This window comes from Pogona vitticeps, chromosome 5, assembly GCF_051106095.1.
Source record: "Pogona vitticeps strain Pit_001003342236 chromosome 5, PviZW2.1, whole genome shotgun sequence".
In the NCBI taxonomy this organism is placed as follows: Eukaryota; Metazoa; Chordata; class Lepidosauria; order Squamata; family Agamidae; genus Pogona; species Pogona vitticeps.
This window is the reverse complement of record NC_135787.1, coordinates 55,886,811-55,912,145: the sequence shown is the minus strand read 5'-3', so window position 1 is coordinate 55,912,145 and position 25,335 is coordinate 55,886,811. Positions and strand designations below refer to the sequence as shown.

The following is a 25,335-nucleotide window of genomic DNA, read 5'->3' as shown; positions in this document are numbered from 1 at the left end:
GCTGTTCAGATGGGAAGTGTGCACCAAATCACATATTGTTATTCCTCTTGACTTCAACTATCATTTGTAGCTCAATCCAGTGTAGACCAAAGCAGCCAGTCTGGACAGGCGCTAAAACAGTGTTTTTGAAGTCTCAGCTCCACAAGAACAAAATAATTCATCCAAATGGGGCAGGACAAACAAAGTTAATACTAGATCAACAATCAATACCACCACTTTTAACAAGATGAAAAGTGAAGAAATCAAACTCTAAAGCAGAAAGCTACTAAAAGTTCAATGTTGCAAGAAAAGGGGAGAGAAAGAAAATGAAAGAAGACCCTATTATAGCTATGGCTGACTAGAAGGGAAGACAAAAACAATGCAGAAGAAGAATAAAAGAAGTATTGCCACCTTTGGTACTGTATTATGTACTTATTTTTTCAGCAGAGCAAACGTAAGTATCTCAAATCTTAAAACCCAGAACTGTAAACCATGTAAAGTACACACAGGTTTTGGACTCTGTCCAATGTTAGCCCTATGTAAATGGACCCAGTTATATCTATGTGGTTTAAATTATTTGTGACTAACAAATTTTAATGGTTCTACTTTGAGTAGTACTAACAATGAGCATCCCCTTCATGGACTGCTGACTTGTCGTGGCGAAAGGGCTTGAGTAATTCAGAGAAACTATGGGCTGTGCCATGCAGGGACACCCATGACGGACAGGTCATAGTGGAGAGTTCTGACTAAACGCGATCCACCTGGAGCAGAAACTGGCAAGTCACTCCAGTATCTCTGCCAAGAAAAACCCATGAACTGAAACAAAAGGCTAAAAGATATGACACTGGAAGATGAGCCCCTCAAGTTGGAAGATGTCCAATATACTACTGAGGAAGAGCAGAGGACAAGTAGAAGTAGCTCCAGAGCTAATGAAGTGGTTGGGCCGAAGCCGAAAGGATGCTCAGCTGTGGACGCGCCTGGAAGTGAAAGGAAAGTCTGCTTCTGCAAAGAAAAATACTGCATAGGAACCTGGGATGTAAGATCTATGAACCTTGGTAAGATGGATGTGGTCAAACAGGAGATTGTAAGAATAAACATTGAAATCCTGGACGTCAGTGAACTAAAATGAACGAGAATGGGCGGATTCAATACAGACGATTATCATATCTACTATTGTGGGCAAGAATCCCGTAGAAGAAATGGAGTAGCCCTCACAGTCAACAAAAGAGTGGGAAAAGCTGTACTGGGATACAATCTGAAAAATGATAGAATGATTTCAATACGATTCCAAGGCAGACTTTTCAACGTCACAGTAATTCAAGTATATGCACCAACCACCGATGCTTGAAGAGGCTGAAATTGACCAATTCTATGAAGACTTACAACAACTTCTAGAACTGACACCTAAGAAAGATGTTCTACTCATTATAGGGAACTGGAATGCTAAAGTAGGGCGTCAAGAGATAAAAGGAACAACAGGTAAGTTTGGCCTTGGAGTTCAAAATGAGGCAGGGTAAAGGCTAATAGAATTTTGTCAGGAGAACAAGCTGGTCATCACAAACACTCTTTTCCAGCAACACAAGAGATGACTCTACACATGGAAATCACCAGATGGGCAATACCAAAATCAGATTGATTCTATTCTCTGCAGCAAAGATTGAGAAGTTCATATTTAAGGAACTAGATTTGGTGGACAGAGTGCCTGAAGAGCTATGGATGGAGGCTTGTAACATTGTAGAGGAGGCAGCAATAAAAACCATCTGAAAGAAAAGGAAATGCAAGAAAGCAAAGTGGCTGTCCAATGAGGTCTTACAAATAGCAGAGAAGAGAAGGGAAACAAAATGCAAGGGAGATAGGGAAAGTTACAGAAAATTGAATGCAGAATTCCAAAGAATAGCAAGGAGAGACAAGAGAGCCTTCCTAAATGAACAGTGCAAAGAAATAGAAGAAAATAATGGAAAGGGAAAAACCAGAGATCGGTTCAAGAAAATTGGAGATGTTAAAGGAACATTTTGTGCAAAGATGGACATGATAAAGGACAAAAATGGTACGGAATACACAGAGAAATTGTATGACAAAGATCTGATGTCCCTGACAACCCAGAGATTGTGTTACTGACCTTGAGCCAGACATCCTGGAGAGTGAAGTCAAGTGGGCCTTAGAAAGCTTGTCTAACAACAAGGCCAGTGGAGGTGATGGCATTCCAGTTGAACTATTTAAAATCTTAAAAGATGATGCTTTTAAGATTTTAAGGTGCTACACTCAATATGCCAGCAAGTTTGGAAAGATCAGCAGTGGCCAGAGGACTGGAAAAGATCAGTCTACATCCCAATGCCAAAGAACGGCAGTGCCAAAGAATGCTCCAACTACTGTACAATTGCACTCATTTCACACGCTAGCAAGGTTATGCTCAAAATCCTCCAAGGCAGGTTTCAGCAGTATGTGGACCGAGAACTCCCAGAAGTACAAGCTGGATTTCGAAGGAGCAGAGGTACTTGAGACCAAATTGCTGACATGCGCTGGATTATGGAGAAAGCCAGAGAGTTCCAGAAAAACATCTACTTCTGCTTCATTGACTACGCAAATGACTGTGTGGACCACAGCAAACTATGGCACATTCTAAAAGAAATGGGAGTGTCTGACCACCTTATCTATCTCCTGATAAATCTATATGTGGGACAGGAAGCAACAGTTAGAACTGGATATGGAAACACTGATTGGTTCAAAATTGGGAAAGGAGTACAAGGCTATATATTGTCTCCCTGGTTATTTAACTTATATGCAGAGTACATCATGTGAAAGGCTGGACTGGAGGAATCCCAAGACGGAATTAAGATTGCTGGAAAAAATACCAACAACCTCACAGATGATACCACTCCGATGGCAGAAAGTGAGGAGGAATTAAAAGAACCTTGTAATGAGGGTGAAAGAAGGGAATCCAAAAAATGGTCTGAAGTTCAACATCAAAAAAACTAAGATCATGGCCACTGCTCCCATCACCTCCTGGCAAATAGAAGGGGAAAATATGGAGGTAGTGACAGATTTTACTTTCTTGGGCTCCATGATCACTGCAGATGGTGACAGCAGCCATGAAATTAAAAGATGCCTGCTTCTTGGGAGGAAAGCGATGACAAACCTAGACAGCATTTTAAAAAGCAGAGACTGTGGTGTTCACCCTCATTCCCCTTGCTTGACCGTCATGATTCAGAGCACACGAAGGCAAACAATCCCCTCTTTTACACTGCTGCCACCAGGTGATCACTAAATCACCATTACTTCAGGAAGATGGTCCACACTTCAAAGTAGTTTAAATATAACTTTTGTTTATTGATTACAGAAATTGATAGTGATTCATGAATATCTTCTTCAGGTAAATTTATTATTAACAACAATCTTCTATTAGATAGTACACTCCTAACTCTAATCACACCTCAGATTTCTCCACACTATCCCCTTCTCCACTCTCTCACTCTACTCATACTCTGACTCCGACCTCCTGTCTTTTACTGACTCACTCTCTCCCAGGCTCCACTTCTTATAACATCTCTCTCACCTCCACCTCTCAGCAACATGAATATGCATGAACAATTAACATAACAGAACATGAACCATTGACATAATAAAGGAGAATGCTAAAGAGGCATCACTGTGCCGACAAAAGTCCAATTAGTCCAAGCTATGGTTTTTCCAGTAGCGATGTATGGAAGTGAGAACTGGACCCTAAAGAAGGCTGACTGCCAAAGAATTGATGCTTTTGAATTGTGGTGCTGGAGGAAACTCTTGAGAGTCCCCTGGACTGCAAAGAGAACAAACCTATCAATTCTGAAGGAAGTCGACCCTGAGTGCTCACTGGAAGGACAGATCCTGAAGCTCCAATACTTTGGCCATCTCATGAGAAGAGAAGACTGCCTGGAAAAGACTCTGATGTTGGGAAAGTGTGAAGGCAATAGGAGAGGATGTGTTGGTTGGACAGTGTCATTGAAGCTACCAACTTGAATTTGACTAAACTCTGGGAGGCAGTGGAAGACAGGAGGGCCTGGTGTGCTCTGGTCCATGGGGTCACAAAGAGCCGGACATGACTTAAAGACTAAACAACAACAATGAGCATAGTCTTTGTTTGTGCAACTTTTTTTCACCTTAACATTGACAGCAATACACTTTTCATATGTAAAATTACACAGTTCCCAAATGTTTTTATTTAAAGATCGAAGAATTTGGGGATTCTGATTTTAACACTACTAATTTGACTTATAAATGTTTAAACACTAGTGCTACTATATCTGTGTGTTTTGAATTAAGATTGCACTTCTGAACACTCTGTGGGACTTACAGATGAGTAGACACAGCATTGTGTTGTTTGTCACAGGAACCCCCTCAAGACATTTGCTTATTACACTGTTCTATGTAGAAAGATGATGTGGCGATTTCCTCTGAAGCCCCTATCCCCCCAGGCCTTCAAGAGGTTCTCGCTCTCCTTTCTTTGCTGCCACCAGCAATTTAATCATGGAGACATGTGTGCTTTTAAAACTTAAGTCATTTATTAGATTAGGGAAGTTAATATATGATTAATATTCAAGAGAAAAATCACAGGCTGCTAATCACTTATATTTGAATCAAAACTGCTATAACTTTAGAACTCTTTTAACCTTCTATTTCAATCTAGGCTCTTACAGATCTCTAACTCACTCTTAGTTCACTTTTAAGTTTCACACAGTCTCTCTCTACCAGAATCTCCCTCAGGCTCCACACACCAGTTTTTATATCCAGCTCATTACCCCCCCTTGGCCCTGCCTTCTGTCCACTCATTGGCTCCTTCTTCACTGTTCTTCTGTGATGGACAGGTGAGGGCATGGCTGTTCACTACAGATGTATTCAGCCATTATTTTAGCAGCAACTCAAAAGCTGGAAGGTTTAAAGCAAATAACAGAGCAACAGTAGGTCTTACGACACTGGATGATAGACTTTTTTTTAAAAAAAGGCATAGCTTGATTAGTTATTCCAGACTTATTTTCCATCCATCTCCTGTCTGCTTCAACTTCAGCCTTGAGGCCTCTCTGTTTCCTTCTGGACAACAAGGCTTTAGGTAGACAGCTTAGGTATTTTTGCCTGTGGAGTAATTCAGTTCACTAGCATCTGTGCCCCTGGCAAACCAGGACCAAATGAACTAAAGCCAGGACACCTGCCCTGAGCCGCAAGGCAGCTATGATGGACTCTAGATGCAGTCATAAAAGAGCATCTGCATGGAGACAGCTGCCTGGAGAATACTATTTTTTAAAAAAAACACTGTCTAAAGGATTCATTGAGAAAACAGGATAACTGCCAGTCAGGTACAGTATAGTTTTAGTGAGTCTTCTGTGTGGCGAAAATTGAACTTCATGACCCAGGAAGAGCCTTGTAGTCTTTATTTGATGATACAATATTCCACTCAGCAATTCTTCTGCTTTTCACAGGTCATTTTCTCTCTGCATGAAGAGCTATGACTAATGGTTCAATTGCAAACAAGAATAATATAAAAGAAAATGAGGACTTTCTGAAGAGATATTCTGGTGAATAATATCATGATAACATCCTAATGAGCATGTAACAGAGTTACGGTATTACCAGGATGCACCAGGTGGTGCTAACCAAAAGAACTTCCCTGAGAGATGAAGACGCCAAGCAATAAAGCAGTGTTGATAGCAGAATAGTTGTATTATTTACAGGATATATACATACATGTACAGCTTAGTCCTTGTTTTCAGTCCCAAAGTCATACACAGCAGTTTCAACAGAGTTCAATGCATAAATCAGAGTCAAAGTCCTTGTATATTAGTTCAGCAGTCATATACCACATGTTCAGTCCAGTAGTCAGAGTTCTTCTCCCAATATATAGCACGAAGACACGGCTTCTTCCAGGATTTCTCCAGTACAGCAACATGATGACAGCAATCCACACCACCAACCAACCCACACCACCACAGAGTGTGTGTGCTAGGTCTGCTAGCTTTATCCCAGGGTTAGCCAATCCTGGGATTGCTCTCTCAGCTGTTACAATTTACTCCGCTGGATAAATTCTAGCTTTGCTTGTTTCTTTAGTAATGATCCTTAGCAAAACATAAGAGTCCAAATTAGGATTCCACTAATTTACAAATTCAGAAATAAATGTTGGGGTTTGGTTTGGTGTGAAATAAACTGAGTGCGGCCCCATAATAATAATAAACTTTCCTTCTGATTATGCAACAGATAAAAATGATTCTGTCAGGAACCCACAGAACAGATTGAACTACAATCTCCCTTAGTAGACTATTCCTTATTTGTCAGTTTACATCAACTGGCCCTTATTTATTTCAATACATTTGCTCAGAGAATCTGGCATGAATAAGAGTAGAAGTTTTCATTTTTACTCACAGTTCTTCTTATATAAAAATAAACATATTTTGTGGAAATGTTAACTTGTTCCATTAGTGAACCTAACTGGTTGATTTGCTTCATTAGCAACTAACTGACTGGTTACATAACTCACTGACAGACCACTTCACTCTAACTGTTCACCTCCAACTCCACAATTAACACACTGACAGAACAGTAACTGCTAACTGGCAAACTCTAACTGAATGGAACACTGGCTGTAAAAAGGAGTGGGGAAAAAGAATGCGAGGTAGAGAAGGAACTACAGTCTGTTACTAAGCTGATTGTCATTCATTGCAGCTTCCTCCCAACCAAAACCTCTAAAAGGCATCACATGTTGGTGCAATATATCCAGCAATAAACATCAGGGATTAACTTCATAAGTCATCTTTTTGGTGGGAAGCTGGGTTTTTTGGGGGAATTTAAATCATCCTATTTATAACCTCCTGGGCTGTGTTTAAATACAAACGCACAGCTTAAGAGTACCATGACTAACATGGAACCTTTCTATTCTTAGGTATTTAATTAGATGCTTTCACAAGGGGAGCTCTCAAGTGTAGCCTTCTGACATGCTTGCACACCTTTACTTAATGGCTTTTTCATATGCAGTAGCAAGTCTTCAAATAGTGTTTATGTGAAATGCTATATCATGCTAATAATAGGCACATGCTTTGTGCTATCGCCTTTCTAGAACTGTATTTGTAGCCTGCTTTTTGTAACTAAGAAGCAGACCCGGCACAGACATCTGCATTGACTTTTGGGGTTTTCATGGTTTTATTCCTGCACTATCCTCAATATATTGATACATAAACTGATGAAGACTGGTATATGTCAAAAGCTAGCATTTTTTAAAGATAACGTATCACCTGCTCTTGCTTTTGTATAATGTAAGGACCACATGGCTTTCTTTCTTTCTTTCTTTCTTTCTTTCTTTCTTTCTTTCTTTCTTTCTTTCTTTCTGTTTGTTTGTTTGTTTGTTTGTTTGTTTATTTATTTATTTATTTATCTATTTATTGAGAACATACGTGATATTCAGCTTCAGTTTTGTTACTGTGGTATCACATTTATGAAAAGATTCCTACATCTACTTCTACTTCGTTTACTACGCAAAAGCCTTTGACTGTGTGGACCACAGCAAACTATGGCAAATCCTTAAAGAAATGGGAGTGCCTGACCACCTTATCTATCTCCTGAGAAATTTATATATGGGTCAGGAAGCAACAGTTAGAACTGGATATGAAACAACTGATTGGTTCAAAATTGGAAAAGAAGTACGACAAGGCTGTATATTGTCCCCTTGCTTATTTAATTTATATGCAGAATGCATCATGAGAAAGGCTGGACTGGAAGAATCCCAAACTGGAATTAAGATTGCCGGAAAAAAATATCAACAACCTCAGACATGCAGACAATACCACTCTGATGGCAGAAAGTGAGGAGGAATTAAAGAACCTCTTAATGAAGGTGAAAGAGGAGAGCTCCAAAATGGTCTAAAGCTCAACATAAAAATAAAAAAACCCTAAGATCATGACTGTAACAGCCACCTTATACGTCACAAAGGGGCCGTTACAATAAAATTGGTGTCCAGCAGTGGGATGCGAGTATTCCAGTAAAGCCTTGGCAAAATCGTGCCCAGAGCAAGGGTCTTCAGTTAGGGTCATCTGAAGTGGAGAGCGTGGGTCACCTTCTAGGGCTTGGCTCAAGGGGAGCAAAGCCTAGTAGAGGGGCGCTGAAGCTTCAGAGTGAAAAACTGAGACAGGGGAGCTCTGCAGAGTCCATTTTGTGTGGGGAGAGTGGCCCAAAGCAAAGGCTGTGGTGGTTTGGCTCGCTTGTCCTGAGTTTAGGGAAACTCTGAGGGGACATAGCGAAGGCCAAGGGCAGCAAAGCTGAGGGATCTCAGTTTGTACAGCTAAACCTAGGTCGAGGTAGCTGTGTGAATTCAAGATAGGGCCAGATAGGGCTTTGAGATAGGGTTGAGATAGGGAGATAGGGATTGGAGATACTGTGAGATAAGAACTGTGCTACATAGTGAGGGTCTGTGAGAGAGTGTGTGTGATTGTTATATTATTATAGTGATTAAAGTATTATTTATATTCAAGTGATTTACCATTCCTTTTGTTTGTATTCAATAAACCTAAGTTTTTATTTTGAAATCATACTTTGGCCTGAAGCTTTATTTGAGGGAATGGTTGGTGGCAGTGGAAATGAAGAGTGATTGAGTGTGGCGTAACAGCCTCTTTGTGAGGTATAAGGTGGCTGTTACAATGACCACTGGTCCCATCACCTCCTGGCAAATAGAAGGGGAAGATATGGAGGCATTGACAGATTTTACTTTCTTGGGCTCAATGATCACTGCAGATGGGGATAGCAGCCACAAAATTAAGACACCTGCTTCTTGGGAGGAAAGTGATGACAAGCCAGCATCTTGAAAAGCAGAGAAAAAGGTCCAGATAATCAAAGCTATGGTTTCCCCAGAAGTGATGTATGGAAGTGAGAGCAGGACCATAAAAGAGGCTGGCCACCGAAGATGCTTTTGAATTGTGGTGCTGGAGGAGACTCTTGAGAGTCCCTTGGACTGCAAGGAGAACAAACCTATCCATTCTGAAGGAAATCAACCCAGAGTGCTCACTGGAAGGACAGGTCCTGAAGCCGAGGTTCATCTTTCTGGTATAATTCCTCTGTGTATTCTTGTCACCTCTTCTTGATGTCTTCTGCTTCTTTGAGGTCCTTACAATTTTTGTCCTTTATCATGTCCATCTTTGCACAAAATGTTCCTTTAATATCTCCAATTTTCTTGATCAGATCTCTGTTTTTTCCCTTTCTATTATTTTCCTCTATTTCCTTGCACTGTTCATTTAAGAAAGCCCTCTTGTCTTTCCTTGCTATTCTTTGGAAGCTTGCATTCCATTTTCTGTAACTTTCCCTATCTCCCTTGCATTTTGTTTCCCTACTCTTCTCTGCTGTTTGTAAGGCCTCGTTGGACAGCCACTTTGCTTTCTTGTATTTCGTTTTCTTTGGGATAGTTTTTGTTCCTGCCTCTTGTACAATGTTACGAGCCTCCAGCCATAGTTTTTCAGTCACTCTGTCCACCAAATTGAGTTCCTTAAATCTGTTCTTCACTTCCACTGTGTATTCATAGGGGATTTGGTTTAGATTATACCTGACTAACCCAGTGGTTTTTCCTATTTTCTTGAGTTTAAGCTTGAATTTTGCTATAAGAAGCTGATGGTCACAGCCACAATCTGCTCCAGGTCTTGTTTTTGCTGACTGTATAGAGCTTCTCCATCTTTGGCTGCAGAAAACATAATCAATCTGATTTCGTAATGCCCATCTGGTGTTTTCCATGTTTAGAGTCACCTCTTGTGTTGTTGGAAAAGAGTGTTTGTGATAACCAGCTTGTTCTGATAAAACTCTATTAGCTTTGCTATGCTCCGTTTTGAACTCCAAGGTCAAACTTACCTGTTGTTCCTTTTATCTCTTGACTCCCTACTTTAGCATTCCAATCCCCTATAATGAGAAGAACATCTTTCTTTGGTGTCAGTTCTAGAAGGTGTTGTAAGTCTTCATAGAATTGGTCAATTTCAGCCTCTTCAGCATGGGTGGTTGGTGCATAAACCTGGATAACTGTGATTTTGAAAGGTCTGCCTTGGATTTGTATTGAAATCATTCTATCATTTTTGAGATTTTATCCCAGTAGAGCTTAAATGATAAATTAACTACTGAACTTAAGATGAAAAGAGGGTAAATAAGTTCAAATATTTTTATGCTATTTGGGTTAGATTTGTTGAATTTGAAATAGTGAAAGGAAAGGGGAAAGCTTCTAAACAACAATCGATACAATTTTGGAAAGGAAAATCATATTAAAAGTATTGTTCTAAGGGGCCCCATGGGTGTGGGGTACATGGTAGTTTAGATTGTGTAGTAAGGTGTGCTTTTTTGCACTTTTGTATTTGTTTTGTTCTGAATTTATTTTTATTTTTATTTTTTTTAAAAAAGGTCTGCCTTGGATACATATTGAAATCATTCTACCATTTTTGAGATTATATCCCAGTACAATTGAATTCGGCCATTGCTGTCCATTTTAGTTCACTAACGCCCAGGATGTCAATGTTTATTCTTGCCATCTCCTGTTTGACCACATCCAGCTTACCAAGGTTCACAGATCTTACATTCCAGGTTCCTATGCAATATTTTTCTTTGCAGCATCGGACTTTCCTTTCACTTCCAGGCACGTCCGCAGCTGAGCATCCTTTTGGCTTTGGCCCAACCACTTCATTAGCTCTGGAGCTACTTGTACTTGTCCTCTGCTCTTCCTCAGTAGCATGTGGGACGTCTTCCAACCTGAGGGGCTCATCTTCCAGTGTCATATCTTTTAGCCTTTTGTTTCAGTTCATGGGTTTTTCTTGGCAAAGATACTAGAATGGCTTCCCAGTTCCTGGTCCAGGTGGATCGCGTTTAGTCAGAACTCCTCCACTAACATCGTTTGAAGAACATGCATTAAAAGGAGAACTTAAATCTGGAAGGCAGAAAATAATAAAAAGAGCAATTTGGAATTTTGATATGGCGATATGTATAGTATGGATGTTAGTATGTCATTGTTTCTCCTCTTTCCCTTAACCTCAATCCCTTTTTTCTTTCCTGTTACCCTATGTTAAAAATAAATTATATAATAACAAAACAAAACAAAATAACTCTCCGCTATGACCTGTCCATCTTTGGTGTCCCTGCACGGCATAGCCCACAGATTCTCTGAATTACTCAAGCCCCTTTGCCACAACAAGGCAACAGTCCATGAAGATAATGATATACAGTATTTGGAAACTCAGGTGATGTCAGTGGTCCGTACCGCCTTTTTTTCATCTCCAGCGGATAGCCCAGCTGCGTCCCTATCTTGATGTTGGAGCGCTCACCACCTTGGTACATGCGCTTGTAACCTTGAGATTAGACCACTGTAATGCACTCTACATGGGGCTACCTTTGAGGTTGATGCGGAAACTCCAAGTGGTGCAGAATGCAGCAGCCAGACTCTTTAGTGGAGTGAGGAAATGTCAGCATATCTCCCCCACCGTGGCTGCTTTGCATTGGTTGCCCATATGGTTCCGCATTGACTTCAAAGTTTTAATGCTTACGTATAAAGCCCTAAACGGTTTAGGGCCTCGATACTTGGCGAAACGCCTACTCCCACCAAAATCTACCTGTCTCACTCGATCGAGTCAGGAGGTGAGGCTGAGGAGCTTGAGGCCGAGGGAGGCCTGGAAGGAAAAACAAGAAACTGGACCTTCTTGGCGGTAGCTCCTCACCTCTGGAATAACCTTCCTCTAGAGATTCGTGTGGCCCCTTCGCTAGGCATCTTTAAAAACCAACTGAATACTTGGATGTTTGTGCAGGCCTTCCCTCCAGCTAACGATTTCTTTTTTCTTTTTTATATTTTCTTTTTCCCCTTCTTTCATCTTGATTAACTTCTTTATTGATGTTTAAACTTTGTTATATTTTATATATGGTTATTTATGTTGGTAGCTGCCTAGAGTGGTCTTTTGACCAGATAGGTAGGATATAAATACTGTACAATAAATAAATAAATAATTTTTTATTATGATGTTTTACAATCTGTTTGACATGGCTTGCTTGAGTGAGTGAGTGAGTGAGTGAGTGAGTGAGTGAGTGAGTGAGTGAGTGAGTGAGTGAGTGAGTGAGTGAGTGAGTGAGTGAGTGAGTGAGTGAGTGAGAGTGATTTCTTTTTGTCATGTTAGGCACCTTGAAGTTGCTGTTGTAACAGAAAAAGGCATGAGGCTTCAAGACTTTTTGGTTCACAAGAACTGTGATGCCATTGTGATCTTCTTTCCAATTTCTTGGTCATCTGTGAGCATACCTGTAGACTTCACAGTAGTTGGACAATGAAAATTGTCCAACCCTCTAGCTACTGTAACCTACATCCAGCCCAACTGGATTAGATTAAATCAATGTGAACTGAGCAAGTCAATTATTGCATCAATTCAGTGGGCCTATTTACAATGGGTAAATATATCAACTAATCCATTAGATTTACTCTAGTCAGGACTAGTAATTAGATTATGATCATTCAAATCTTCGCCTCCCAGGGAAATTACATAAGTTTGGATATTTCCCCCAGCATTTCTCTTTATATTTAAAAAGCATTTTGTTGTATTCTGACTTAAAGTAGACTTACTGAAACCAATAGACCAGTGTTTGTTCCATTAATTTTGATGTGTGCACTCAAAATAAATCTGGCATTTATCCAATGTTTTTGTCCTATTTTTTAAAGTGACTCACTCAGACTCACAGTGCTTGTGCATAGAATTTTAAATGCTTCTTGCATGTTCCTTGGCCTCTTGAATGATGGCTGTGCTCAACGCCCTTTCAAAATTCTCCACACTATTTGTGAATAGGGGAATTTTGGGGTGATAACTTTCTTCAGAGGAAGGAAAGATTCTTCACAATGTGTAAGGCTCTCCATTAGCTATGGCTTTGGTACAGCTTTGATTTTTTTTCCCCCATAAAGATTTCTGATATTGCAAGTGGCAACAGAGATAACAATTTTCTTCTTCTTCTGCCATTTTTTCTAGTGGTATTCTTAAACACTGAGATGGTGAGGATGGGGAGCCCCCAACAATATGGCAGAAATTATTCTGTCCAACAGTCTGTTGGAGGTTTATTTGCAACCTTGCATGCTGCCTGTAGTTTATTTGACTGGGAGGGACTTTTCTGGGCTGGGATGATAGTTTGTCCATCCAGCACTAACCAATCATTCATTCTAGCCTTTGATTTCAAAGAGAGCCCCAGCTCTCTGCTAAGTATTTCTTTTTCCTCTCTTTTGATGGCTGTTGTTTGTTTGCTGTTGATCTGTTCAGTTGGTTGCTAAGTATGCTGGCAGTAAGGAAAGAAGCATAAATAATGTAATTACAAGCAATTATAAGTAAAGAAATGTTTTTTATTCTTTTTCCTATAAATGTCTCAGAGTGAGTTGTTGAGACCTTTAGTTACCAGTTAATGAGAAAGACATAGACTACCTGGGGAACTTGTAGCTACAGTATTCTCCTCTGTGGGCCTCTGGACTTCTGTGTAGCAAAAAGTAATTTTACAAGAAATTCCAAACTCTGCAACATAGTCTGCTATTTCTGGGAATATTTTGAGGGAGATGTGTTCTGAGATGTTTTGGCTCGGCATTTGTTGTCATTCTTCAGTACTTTCCCATGAATGTGAAACCTAGAAGAGGGGTCACCACAGTTACATTTTGCCACTGCCAGCTTCGTCCCTATAAGCACAAAAGAAGGTGCAAGGAAGAAATGTGAAGGTTGTGTGTCCCACAATTTGATCTCCACTTTGCTAAAAGCACTGTCGGGCTTCGTTTTTCTGCTTAGTATTTCTTTTGGTGATTTTTTTTGCTTGCTTTTTGTTAGAGCTTATCTTATAATAACATTGTATGGGGGTCAAAAACACTTCCTCCCTTCATTCCTTTTTTTTTAAAAATTACATCTCTCTTCATTGCTCTAAAGTTTCCCTACTGCCTACCATTCCTAATCTGAAAAAGCCCTATGGGAGGAGTTACCATGTGGCATCTATCACTGGACTTTAACTGAAATGTGGGAAGCTTGGAAGGCTGCTGCCTACCACAGAGGTGACGGTACAGTGAAAAATAGAACATGTACAAACCTTCTCAGCTACCTCATAAGTCAGGTAAGCCCAATATTTCTGAAACTCATGCATTGAAACTTCTTTTTCAGGAGGTGGGGCTTCATCACAGCAAGATTGGCCAGGTTTCAGGAGGCTTCTGAAACTAACCGAGGCCACTCAGTTTCGACCTCTTCAAATTTGTGGGGGAAAGGACTTCTACTAGAAAAAGTGAAAGTCTGAAGCAATAGAATCTGACTATGAATCTGACTGGATTGGCCTCTCTTTGAAGTTGCAATCTGAAAAGCAGAAACTGAGAAGGCACCATCTTGGTACAGAGCTGTGAATGCCCCAAGACAGAAAGCGGAAAAGTACAGAAGGATTTTGGAAAAAATAAACTTGACCAAACTTGAAGTAAGTGGCTTGTTTTACATATGGAACTGCTAAGGACCTAATAAAATGAAGAGACTGGGTGTAATCTGTCACAGAAAGTGACTAGATCTGTATCTGGCCAGACCAGCAAACACTCCTCCCCCCCCTTCATCTGAGGATTGGCTGAGAAACAGAAAGAAAGGAGGAGGAAGGGGGGGAGAAAAAACAACTCTGCTTCTATTGCAGCAGTAAAACTCACTCCTGCAGGACATAAATTACTGGTGGATTTAAATATGTGAAGCAGCCAGAAACATTCTCAGGAAAAGCCCTTCCTGTGGTCAACTTTTTGCCCCAAGCTATTATTGCGAATAACTACTGTGGTCATTAGCTGCTGAAAAGAAGTCCAGATAAAACTTCCAATTATGGAACAACGAGACATCCTCAAGAATATTCAGAACATTATACTTAATGGACTGCACTAGATGAAAAGAGAGGTGGATCAGCTGTTTGAACAAATTAAAGATGTGAATTTACAGTCAAGATAGTGAAGACAGAGAAAGGAGTGAAACTGTGAGAGGGAATCAACTTTTTTAAAACCACAGAGACAGACAATTTTATTCTTAAAACCCAGAAGGTTCTAGAAGAAAAAGGTGAAGACACAATGCAACAGATAGCCAATTTGTTAATTCCACTTATGGAGATGTCAACAGCAGAAATGCATCAAATTACTATGAATTTTGATATGAAAAGGAGAAGAATTGAAATGATGAGACACATGCATGGTCCATAAGATGGAAAACAAAAGATGACATGATAGCAGGGGAACAAAATACTGGTTAGAATATGGAGATAGAGCAGTGGAGATAAACATCGTTAAATCTTGGAAGGTATTTTGTGGTGAAAGAATATATAACAAAATAAACACAATTTAATGGTTGTAACAGTGATTTAGCAATAGAACAATTTAGAATAATAGATATGAGATGGCAGAATAATATTAAACTTATAAAACTAGTAAACTTAAAGATTAAAAGAAAGAGACAGTCCAAGAAAATGGAAGATTAGTAATGATAAATATTATGGGAAATTGTTATAATTTTTTTTGTATGATTTCCATCTTTAATACAATTGTATAACTACAGATGGTGACAGCAGCCACAAAATTAAAAGATGTCTGCTTCTTGGGAGGAAAGCGATGACAAACCTAGACAGCATCTTAAAAAGCAGATACATCATCTTGCTGACAAAGGCTCACATAGTCAAAGGTATAGTCTTTCCAGTAGTGATGTATGGAAGTAAGAGCTGGACCCTAAAGAAGGCTGATTGCCAAATAATTGGTGCTTTTAAATTGTTGTGCTGGAGGAGACTCTTGAGAGTCCCCTGGACTGCAAGGAGAACAAACCTATCCATTTTAAAGGAAATCAATCCTGAGTGGTCACTGGAAGGATAGATCGTGAAGCTGAGGCTCCAATACTTTGGCCATCTGATGAGAAGAGAAATCTCCGTGGAAAAGATCCTGATGTTGAGAAAGTGTGAAGGCAAGAGGAGAAGGGGATGACAGAAGACAACCTGCAGCCTGACAACATCTTTGGTGAGGTTGGTGAGAACACTGAATGTAAACAATTGTGGTGGAGAAAAAAACTTGAGAGATTAAACTGACACCTGTAGTTGTCTGCCAGTAATATACTAGTGCTTCCAACTCACTCTGCAATTGATTTGGATTCTCACTAAGCATTGTATTTCCACTGTCACCTCCATACAAAGATATATTTCCTACCTCACTGAGATGTGTATTCGGGTGTCCATTGGGTTTCCATGTACAAGTGATCGTGGGGAGAAAATTGCAGAGCTGGCAAATATTGATTGGTAAAAGGGGGAGGATGTTCCTTTTCCTTCACTCCTTCCCTTCCAACTTCCTGATGGAGTCTGACTGACCACTAAGTCCTCCAAGTTTTATATAAATATGTGTAGAATTTGATGTGCACAAATGCTATTTCAAATATGAAGCACATGATAGAACTCAGTTAAATGACATGTACTGTTTCAATTTCAGTTTGAATAAATCTTACCTCTTTAAAAAAGATGGCAACCGTATTACTAACTTGAGTCTTGCCATTTTCATTCTATCTAAATATGACTAAATCTGGATCCAATTCATTTCTCCTTTTTCTTTCTCTAGTTGAATGGGTGAACCATTGTACACACAATTCCCTAAAGTCCACATCAGGAGAAGGAACCATAACCCAGGGCATAACATTTGCACTGTAGAAGGTTCCTGTTTCAGTGTACAGACCTACAGTGCTTTAACAACATCCCAACAATACTAGTGTTTAATCACATTTTGGTAGCACTACAGTCCTACACAGCTAGCCCAGTGCTTTTTAAGTACTGCAGCAAGTCTCACAATTAGTGGTCCATATGTCAACGTCAACTATTTGTCAGTGGCTCACACCTACAGCTGCACTGGTGACTGACATGTAATAGGCAGGGTTTAGAGATGGGTGAGAATTTAATTTCAGTTCATTACTTCCCAGCTAATTCCCTGGACTACCTTAGGAAGCTAACTCTTCTCATTGAGAATGTGATGGATGCTAGTCCCTTGGTGAATGTCTGAAAGCTCTCTTTTATCATAGTTCGTGACAAGGACACAAGCAGCTGACTGGACAGGAGGAAGTTTGCAGCAGGAAGGAGGAGGGAAGGAGTTTTGATTTTAGACAGAGAGCCAAACTATTTGTTCTGGATCACATTATTTGAAGCTAAAATGCATTAGTTCTTCAGAAACATGAGTCAGACATACTTTTGTGACTGAGCAATCATACTTGCAAATGAAGCCTCTGCTTATATCCTGGTGATCAGTCACAGAACAGTGCAGGCTAATTTGCAAATCATGGGAGATTTGAAGAGCTCTTGCTAAAGCAAAGAAGTTTTCAGTACTTAAAGAATTCCTTGCATAATAATAATAGCCATCATCATCATCATGTGCAGAGCTGGAAGGGACTGAATGGATCATCGAGTCCAACCCCTTTCAAGGAGGCACACTGGGGAATCAAACTCCCAGCCTCTGACACCTACACCACTCAGATGTGCTTTCTGTAATACATAATTCAGTCCTGAATTGGAAGAGAGTATTGTTCATCTTCATGATATACTTGAAATAAACACCTACAAGTTGCTAAGGTTTATATTCGAAAGCGGCAAATTGTAACATGGAGCAACACTGACGATGATTGTACTGCTATCTTATGAAAGAAAAGAAAAATCATTCTAATATCAAGTGGGAACTGCCTTTTTTGGGCTGTTCTTAAAAACATGCTGCATTTCCATGCATATTTGTCCAGAATTCTCACTTGCAAATGATTTTGTGCCATGAGTTGCATATTCAAGTGGGGCTTGGAACACTTATATTTTAAGCAGCTTTAAAACAGAGGAAGGCAAAGTACAGCCTTGGGGCTAGATGCTGTTCCCCAAAGTATGTAGACCCTGGAATTCTCCCTGCTAAAAGAAAGACAGATAGAAAGAAACCTCCCAGAACTAATTTTCATTCCTGGAAACTTCCATCTGTGGTGCTATGCTACAAAGCAAGCTTGCAGGCCCGCCCCCCAGATCTTCAACCTATAGAAATTCAACCAGAAATGGATTTTCTAGAGCATTTAATTTCAATTTCTTATATGTTTTGCTCATTTTCAGACCTAGTCTGGGCCCTGATGGTTTATAAGCTACAAAATTGCCCACAAGAATCTCTGAAGTTATTTGCTCCTATTTTAAATTGTGTGAGGTATCCAGAATGGGGGGGGGGGGAGAAGGTCTGTGAGAGTTTCAAGCTCAGAGCTTCCATGGAGAGGCAAAACTAGTTATTTTATTTCCCTGGAGCCCAAGACGTTCCAGTTATGGGGCAAAATTATGTGTGTTTATTTCACTTACACATCAGTCTGTTGTATGAGCAGTTGTATAGTGTTGTAGGCATCCTTCAGTCTTGAGAGTAACATGCTCTGAATAGAGGTCTTGGAACAGTGTCTACTGTGGCTGAGAAGGCCAATTAGAGAGTGACAATCCCTTCCACACTGAGGACAAATACAATCTGTCCCCTGTCGAGCTCCCTGATTTTGCTGGTTTCAGGACTGCCTCTTTGCCTGGGCCTACTGAACAAGTGCCTTTTCAAATTGGGAGAGGCCATGCTGCACCGCCTGCCTCCAGGCTGAATGCTCAGATGTCAAGGTTTCCAATCTGTTGAGGTAAATTCCTAAGGGCTGCAGATCCCACTTGCAGATATCCTTGTATTGCAGCTGTGATCTCCCTCTGGGGTGCTTTCCCTGCACTAATTCTCCATACAGGACATCTTTTGGAATACGACCATCAGCCATTCTCATGACATGCCTGAGCCAAAGTAGAAATTGCTGTTTCAATAATGTATACATGCTAAAAATTCCAGCTCGTTCTAGGACTACTCTGTTTGGAACGTTGTCCTGCCAGGTGATACCAAAAATGCATTGGAGACAACGCATATGGAACATGTTCAGCTTCCTCTCCTGCCATGCACAAAGGGCCCAGTACTCACTGCAGTACAGGGGTGTACTCAGAACACAGGCTCTATAGACCTGGATCTTGGTATATGCCACTAGCTTCTTATTAAGCCATACTCTCTTTGTGAGTCTAGAGAACATGGTAGCTGCTTTGCCAATCCGACTCAACATCTAGAGAGAGTTGGATAGTGTGTGAGATATGTAAAAAGGTACCGAGTAATATTTCCTTGCCCATCTTCAGAAACTTCAGGAAAACTAGCAATCTAGATTTTGTTTAGCAATTTAGCAACAAATAATGCTTTTAAACCAAATTGATTAACAATCTTTTCTCCCTTGGAGTTCAAACTACTCATCTGCCTAGGGCTGGCCATAAAGAAATACTTTGGGGGAAAACTTGTGTCCACGCAGTCAGAACTGACAGGATGGGTGAAACCTAAAGGTACATTACACATATTTATTTTCTTTTCAAAGATATGTTCATTATTGGAGATATTCTCTTTGCATTTCCAGTATGATCACTTTCATCAGATTTGAATCAAAAGACAAAGCAAATTGGTGCAAGACGCATCTGGTGAAATCAATAATGAAACAAATTACTCCTCATAGCATGCTTTTCCTCATACTATTTTGGTACTGCTGAATAATGCATGCTTAAGACAGTTACTACAGCCTATTTACACTAAAAATCTCTTGACAGGCATTTTAATTAATACAGTGAAAAAGAAAAAAAAACACAACTGCCTCATCTCTTGGGAAAACTGAGCAAATTAAGTACTAAAATACAAGGGGACATGCCTGTTTCCTCACCTTTAAGGGAACACATGCTTGTCAGAGCCAATTCCAGAAATTATTTAGCTTGCTTAGAATACAAACATTGCTCTGTGGCAGTACATGGTGTCTTTAAAAGGGATGTTTACATAACTAAAATAGCAGACGAGGTGAATTTTAATGGAGCACAATATCTAAGCCTTATTCAAGCAGGGGCTAGTTCAGATTCATCCTCCAAAACAGCGTGTATTATAGAAAGGTGAGGAAGAAGAAAAGGAAGCACATAATTTGTGTTTGTCTTCTTGTTTTATCACACAGCTGATAAGTCTCTCCCGTCACCACCACACATATACACAGCAGCACACTTCCTGACAGTGTTCAGAGGAGGTTATTTATGTGCCATGTCAGTGAAGATAAATATGACTGGAAGCTGCCCTACCAGCAAGCGTGCCTGCTACAATCAGAAGCACCCTTACTGTACGCCTCATCAAATACAGAGGGAGTTACTTCGCATTAAGCAAGCACGGGAGAACTCTGTCAACTTCATTCTCTCCCCCCCCCCAAATGCATGTCACGAATATCTGCGACATCTCTATCCTATAGGAGCCTTCTTACTGGACACTAGCACCACTCTCTGTCGACCTCTCCTCCCCCGAGAAATAGCAGCCTCCCCACATTTTTCCCGCTTGTTGCATGTACGCATTCACATGCGCGCGCGCACACACATTTATTGCTTAACGCGATTCCTCTCTATAACTGTCCCCGTCGGGCAGGTAATATTCTGAGGGGAGCGAGTGTCTTCTCCTACTCAGGGGCTCCCTGAGTAGGAGGGTCCCCTACGGGCTTCTTTGACTTCCCAGCTCCTCCAAGCTGATTCTTCCTCTCCCACGCCCCCTCCCCGATGGGCTCCTTCCCTCTGGCTCTTGGACGAGAGGAGGAATCCTTTCCTCCCTCCGGCGGCGACGCTCCCCCTTCCGAGAGGATCTCCTCCTCTCCCGCAAATCCCAGTCTTTCCACACAAACTCTGCCTCTCCCTCTTTCCGCCCCCCCCCCACGCCACTCCCGCTCCCCCGCAGGTCTTTGCTGGCGCTTGGCGAGGCAACGCTGCCAAAGCCTTCTCTCGGCTTGGGAGCTCCCCTGAATGGCTGAGGGAAGTCCAGGGTTTTGATTCCGTCTCCGCCCCCTTGCTCCCCTCCCCTCATCTCTTCTCCTACCCTCCCCCTCCCGATCCTTGCCATTCCCGATGTTCAGGAATGTGGCGAACTGGCTGCTGGCCGGAGGATGAAGGAAGGGATTCCAAGAAACCCGAAAGTAGGTCTTCTTTCTTGCCACGGCGCCCTCCTCCCCCGCGATGCCTCTCTACGGCGGTCTGGTCTTCCCCTCCGGGATTCGCCTCGATCTTTAAATGCACAGCAGCGCACGCCGTGGACATCTGGTGGCCAACAACAACCCTAAAATGCCCCAAGTCCCCGGCGCGGCCGAATAGAAGGCGACTCGCCCGGGCCGCGGCGTCCCCGACCGTCTCTTGGATGTACAGGTGCCGGAGGCGGGCGGTGAGCTCTCCAGGGTGCTGAAAACTCGGGCCGCTTCTCCCGCTCAGCACTCGGACAGAACTCTCCCTTTGCCCTCCTGGATTAATACATGACTCGGACAGGGCAGCTGGGGAAGAGGTGGTAACCGATGCCTCGCCACCGGACCATGGCCCGGATTAGATACCTGCGGGCAGCCGTCTCGGGATTTTATCTGTGGGAAGCGGCGGTGCTGCTCAGGTGAGTCTCCGCTCCATTGCCCCAGGGTGGACTAGAGGGTAGGGTTTCCTCACTCTTCACACGGAGTGGGACTCAGGGGCGCAGCAGGAGCAAGGATACCTATTCCAGTCTCAATGCCGTCCCCCATTCCCCGAAGATTGCCTAGCAAAGGCAGATCTAAGTGGACATTGCAATGCTGTTGTGTAAGAATCTCCCGCTTCCCGTGACTGTTTTGGTTCTTTTATGTGTGTCTGTGCCCTGCCCGTGTGTGTGTATAACCAATGTTTAAATGCTTCTTTCCCTCTCCACTCTCAAGTTGTTTCATCTGGAGTTCTCTTTCAGGCTTGTGGTAGGAATCCCCCCTCCAACACACACATATTTAAGCAATGGGTACTGGAACAACGTTTGAGCTACATAAGGTGCCTTCTCAACTAGAAATAACTTTGCATTTGTTATTTTTTATTACTGTAATAAATACATGACAATTAACCCAGTCCTGTTTCCAATGATTACCAGATGCACAGAGAAATTAAACAAATAATTTAATTCTGTTTGTTTCAAAAAAAAAAAAACAACAACACATGGTGTATTTTGGGGTGGGGGTGGGGTTGCCATCTGTTTGAAGGGAATGCAGTGGGTCTTCCCGTACTCCTGTTTGGAAACCTTTTACATAGAAGAATTAAAACAGCAACTGTTGCCATTAAAAAAGAAGAAGAAACCAGTTTTTGGATGATACATAAGGGCATGCAGCGTGAGTTTCTCTTGCAGAAGTTCTTTCCTTTTCATAAACACTCTCCCTTTTCATAAACACTCTCCCTTAAATGACAATAAACACTAATAATACACATTGTATACATTATTTGCCTAACTAACATATCTAAATTTCCCATGGTTTACTCCACAGTCCAGTTAAGCTAAAGTGTTTGAATCTAAGCAGTTTAGTTTCATAACAATAAATGGGTCAAATACAGACTTAAATCCAACTATTGTGCCTTGAATCACCTATAGGGCTATGAAACATGAGTACAGCCTAAGTGTTAGCCCTGTAAAGAGCCATGACTAGATGAGGATTACAAGGAACCATTGCAATTTAAAAGAAATTATACTGAGCTCTGGATGAAAACAGCATTCCACAAGAACTGAAATATTAGGCTGTTTTTATATTAGGCTGTTCTTATATGCACATACAAGAGACACTAATAGCTTAGATACACAAGAGATACTGTATTATCAACATCTTTATGTTCTAAAGAGATGCAGGAAGGAAAATGATTTGTAAATCACACTGTCTTATACATGCACACTTTAATTAGCTGTGAAAAAAACATGGTGAGGGATTGTTTAAGTTAACAAATAACAGCAGGCATTGTATATTTGCATGCATATTTTCAAATCAGTGATGTCTACCTTTCCAATTTACAAAATGTGAAACCTTTGTGATTTGTTTAGGATGCATTCCCAAATCAGTGGAATGTGCAAATACCCTATGGACCACACAGTATTAAGTGAATACTGTGAAATAGATCTAGTCAATCTGTGAAAATACAAATACTTTAAAAAGTCTATTTCTGAACTTGAAGAAGTCATGTACTAAGGAAATGAACTTCCATTCTAAACAAGCTGAATTATCATTATAGTAAACAGTTTAATTATTTTTTTTAAAATATGCAGTACTTAAATGCATTGCTGAGCAAATCAACCATTGATTGGATGGTGCTGGATATAACCAGCTTCAACTCATCTTAGCTTCATTGATGTAGAGGTTATTGGAAAACATCTTTTACTTGGCCATCATCCAAGATACAAACATCTTCTTCCATTTTCTGGTAAAATGGTAAGGTTGTGGCTAAAAGTATTTTTAATACCAAAAGGAATAATGCTACACATTAACTCAGATTTTTAGATCTGTTAAAAAATGTCCCAGATATGACTGGACACATACAATTCACATACTTTCATCTAAAATTTCTAGCTTTTTTTTTTTTTTGCTCCAGCCAAGCAAATGGAAAATGATCACTGTCAGTGTCTGGGAAGCCATGATTTTGCACAAATGTTAGTGACAACTGGACATGACCTTTGGTATGAGACTGACAGCAGGCAAATAAAATAAATTAGGATGCTGAATCTCAAGGTGATGAGTAAAATAGGTGTGTAAAAACCTGCCCCTATAATTTAACTATGAAATTGTGTTTCGTTTGTTTTCATCAAGCCACTTTTTTTCTACAACCAATTAACTAGAGCATTTTGTACACAGAACATCCTCCAGCAGCCAGCTTGTCTCCTCTAGTTTTCCATGTGGTGCTATAAACTTGTGAATGCACTCCAATGTAGCATGGAAGGCTGCTGTTCACCATTTTGTGCAACACATTGTCAGTGTTGACACTGATCTCTTAGGATCCACAAGTTTTCCTCCTATGAGCAAGGCAAACTACACTGTATGGAACAACAAAAAAAAACCCCAAACGCCAGAGAAGAGAAGTAGTACTGTTTTAAGACTATGGGATCCATGATGCAGTGAGATGGAGTGAACTGCATTAAGTAGAAGCCACTAAGTTGTAGCCTGTATGGAGCCACTGAGAAACAAAATGGACATTATCATATTTGCAGAAAAATGCACACACATAAAATCCTTGTTGAAGAAATAGCCTATTTTACATTACACTTGTATGAATATTACGTATATTCACCTGTATTAATATTAAAGACTCCTTAGAGTTTCAGCAACTGGAGTTTCTCCCACAGCTTTCACATTTGTCTAGGGAGTTGGGTGTACACACATCCGGCTTTATTAAAAGTGATTATGTCCACCTGATATCTATGGGCATTTTTTATTTTTAACTGGAGACAATTAAAAATTGTGAACCTCATGCCAAATAAGTGGATGTAGCTGTTAATGAATCATGCAGGATTATTACTGGCTGCCTGAAACCTAACCCCATTGAAAAAGTCCATTATTTGGCTGGCATCGCCCCTTCAGAAGTATGTCAAGAGGTGTTCTCAAATAAAGAATGAAATAAGGTGATATAGCACCAGATCCATCTATTTCATGGATACTAGCCCATAGCTAAAATCAAGAAAATAAATAAATATTTATTAAATATTAAACAAGAAGAGGCTAGACAAAACCTATGGAGAACAAAATCATTCATCTATTCAGCAGGGGAGTCTTGTCCTGGTGGGAGATGCCCTTAAACATTCATCCTTTCAGCAAGCTCCCTTGATGGATGAATGAATGTTAAGGGCATCTCTCACCAGGATAAGACTGTGGAGTCTAGATAATTTGAAAGTCACTTAATAGATTTCGAAGCAAAGTAGGAATATCAAAGAATAATCAAATAAAATGGGGCTGCTTGAATGTAAGGCAATTTTCCTGTGATTGTGGAAAAATTCAATCAGTGCAGCACTTAGGTGCATGTAATTTATGCCCCACCCTATATGCAAATGAAGAGCTTGTAAATAGCTGAGAAAATGCTATTGAAATAATCTACCTCTCATCAAAAACTGTCTAATTATAGTAACATTTTAGTTTTAAATTTTGCCTATATTTCATTTACATCCATAATTTTAAATTGTGCAGCATTCTTGAAATGAATAAAGAATGATTGTTAACTGACCCATCCAAACACCTAGATAAAACTTTCTGTACATTTGTGTATGTGTGTGCCATTTGCTCCCTTTTCATTCCCTCTATCTTGTCCCTGTGTGGTGCATTGAACAGAGTGACTGGCTAGGTCTCCAGAAAACTGGGGTTCATGAGCCATGGGAAATCACTTGGGGGAGTGGAACTATTAAAAACACTCCTTAAACTTATTAGTATTAGGGATGCTCTAAGTTGTTTCCATCTTGACAGCATAAAACACACATTCTGTCCCACACAATCAGTTGTCTGTTCCCTATTTCTCACTCACATGACAAACGGTGCCACTGAGAGT

General features: G+C 40.6%; 1 protein-coding gene across 2 annotated transcripts in view; it reads left to right on the top strand.

Moving 5' to 3' along the window:
• The first annotated feature begins 4,037 nt into the window (after positions 1-4,037).
• The window catches only part of GLRA3 (glycine receptor alpha 3), a 141,227-nt gene continuing 119,929 nt past the window's right edge, over positions 4,038-25,335 (top strand). For both annotated transcript variants that reach the window (XM_020803522.3, XM_073001442.2), the window contains exon 1: positions 4,038-21,424. In XM_020803522.3, coding sequence (XP_020659181.1) covers positions 21,336-21,424 — 89 coding nt within the window. In that variant the 5' untranslated portion in view covers positions 4,038-21,335. The remainder of the gene's footprint in view (positions 21,425-25,335) is intronic.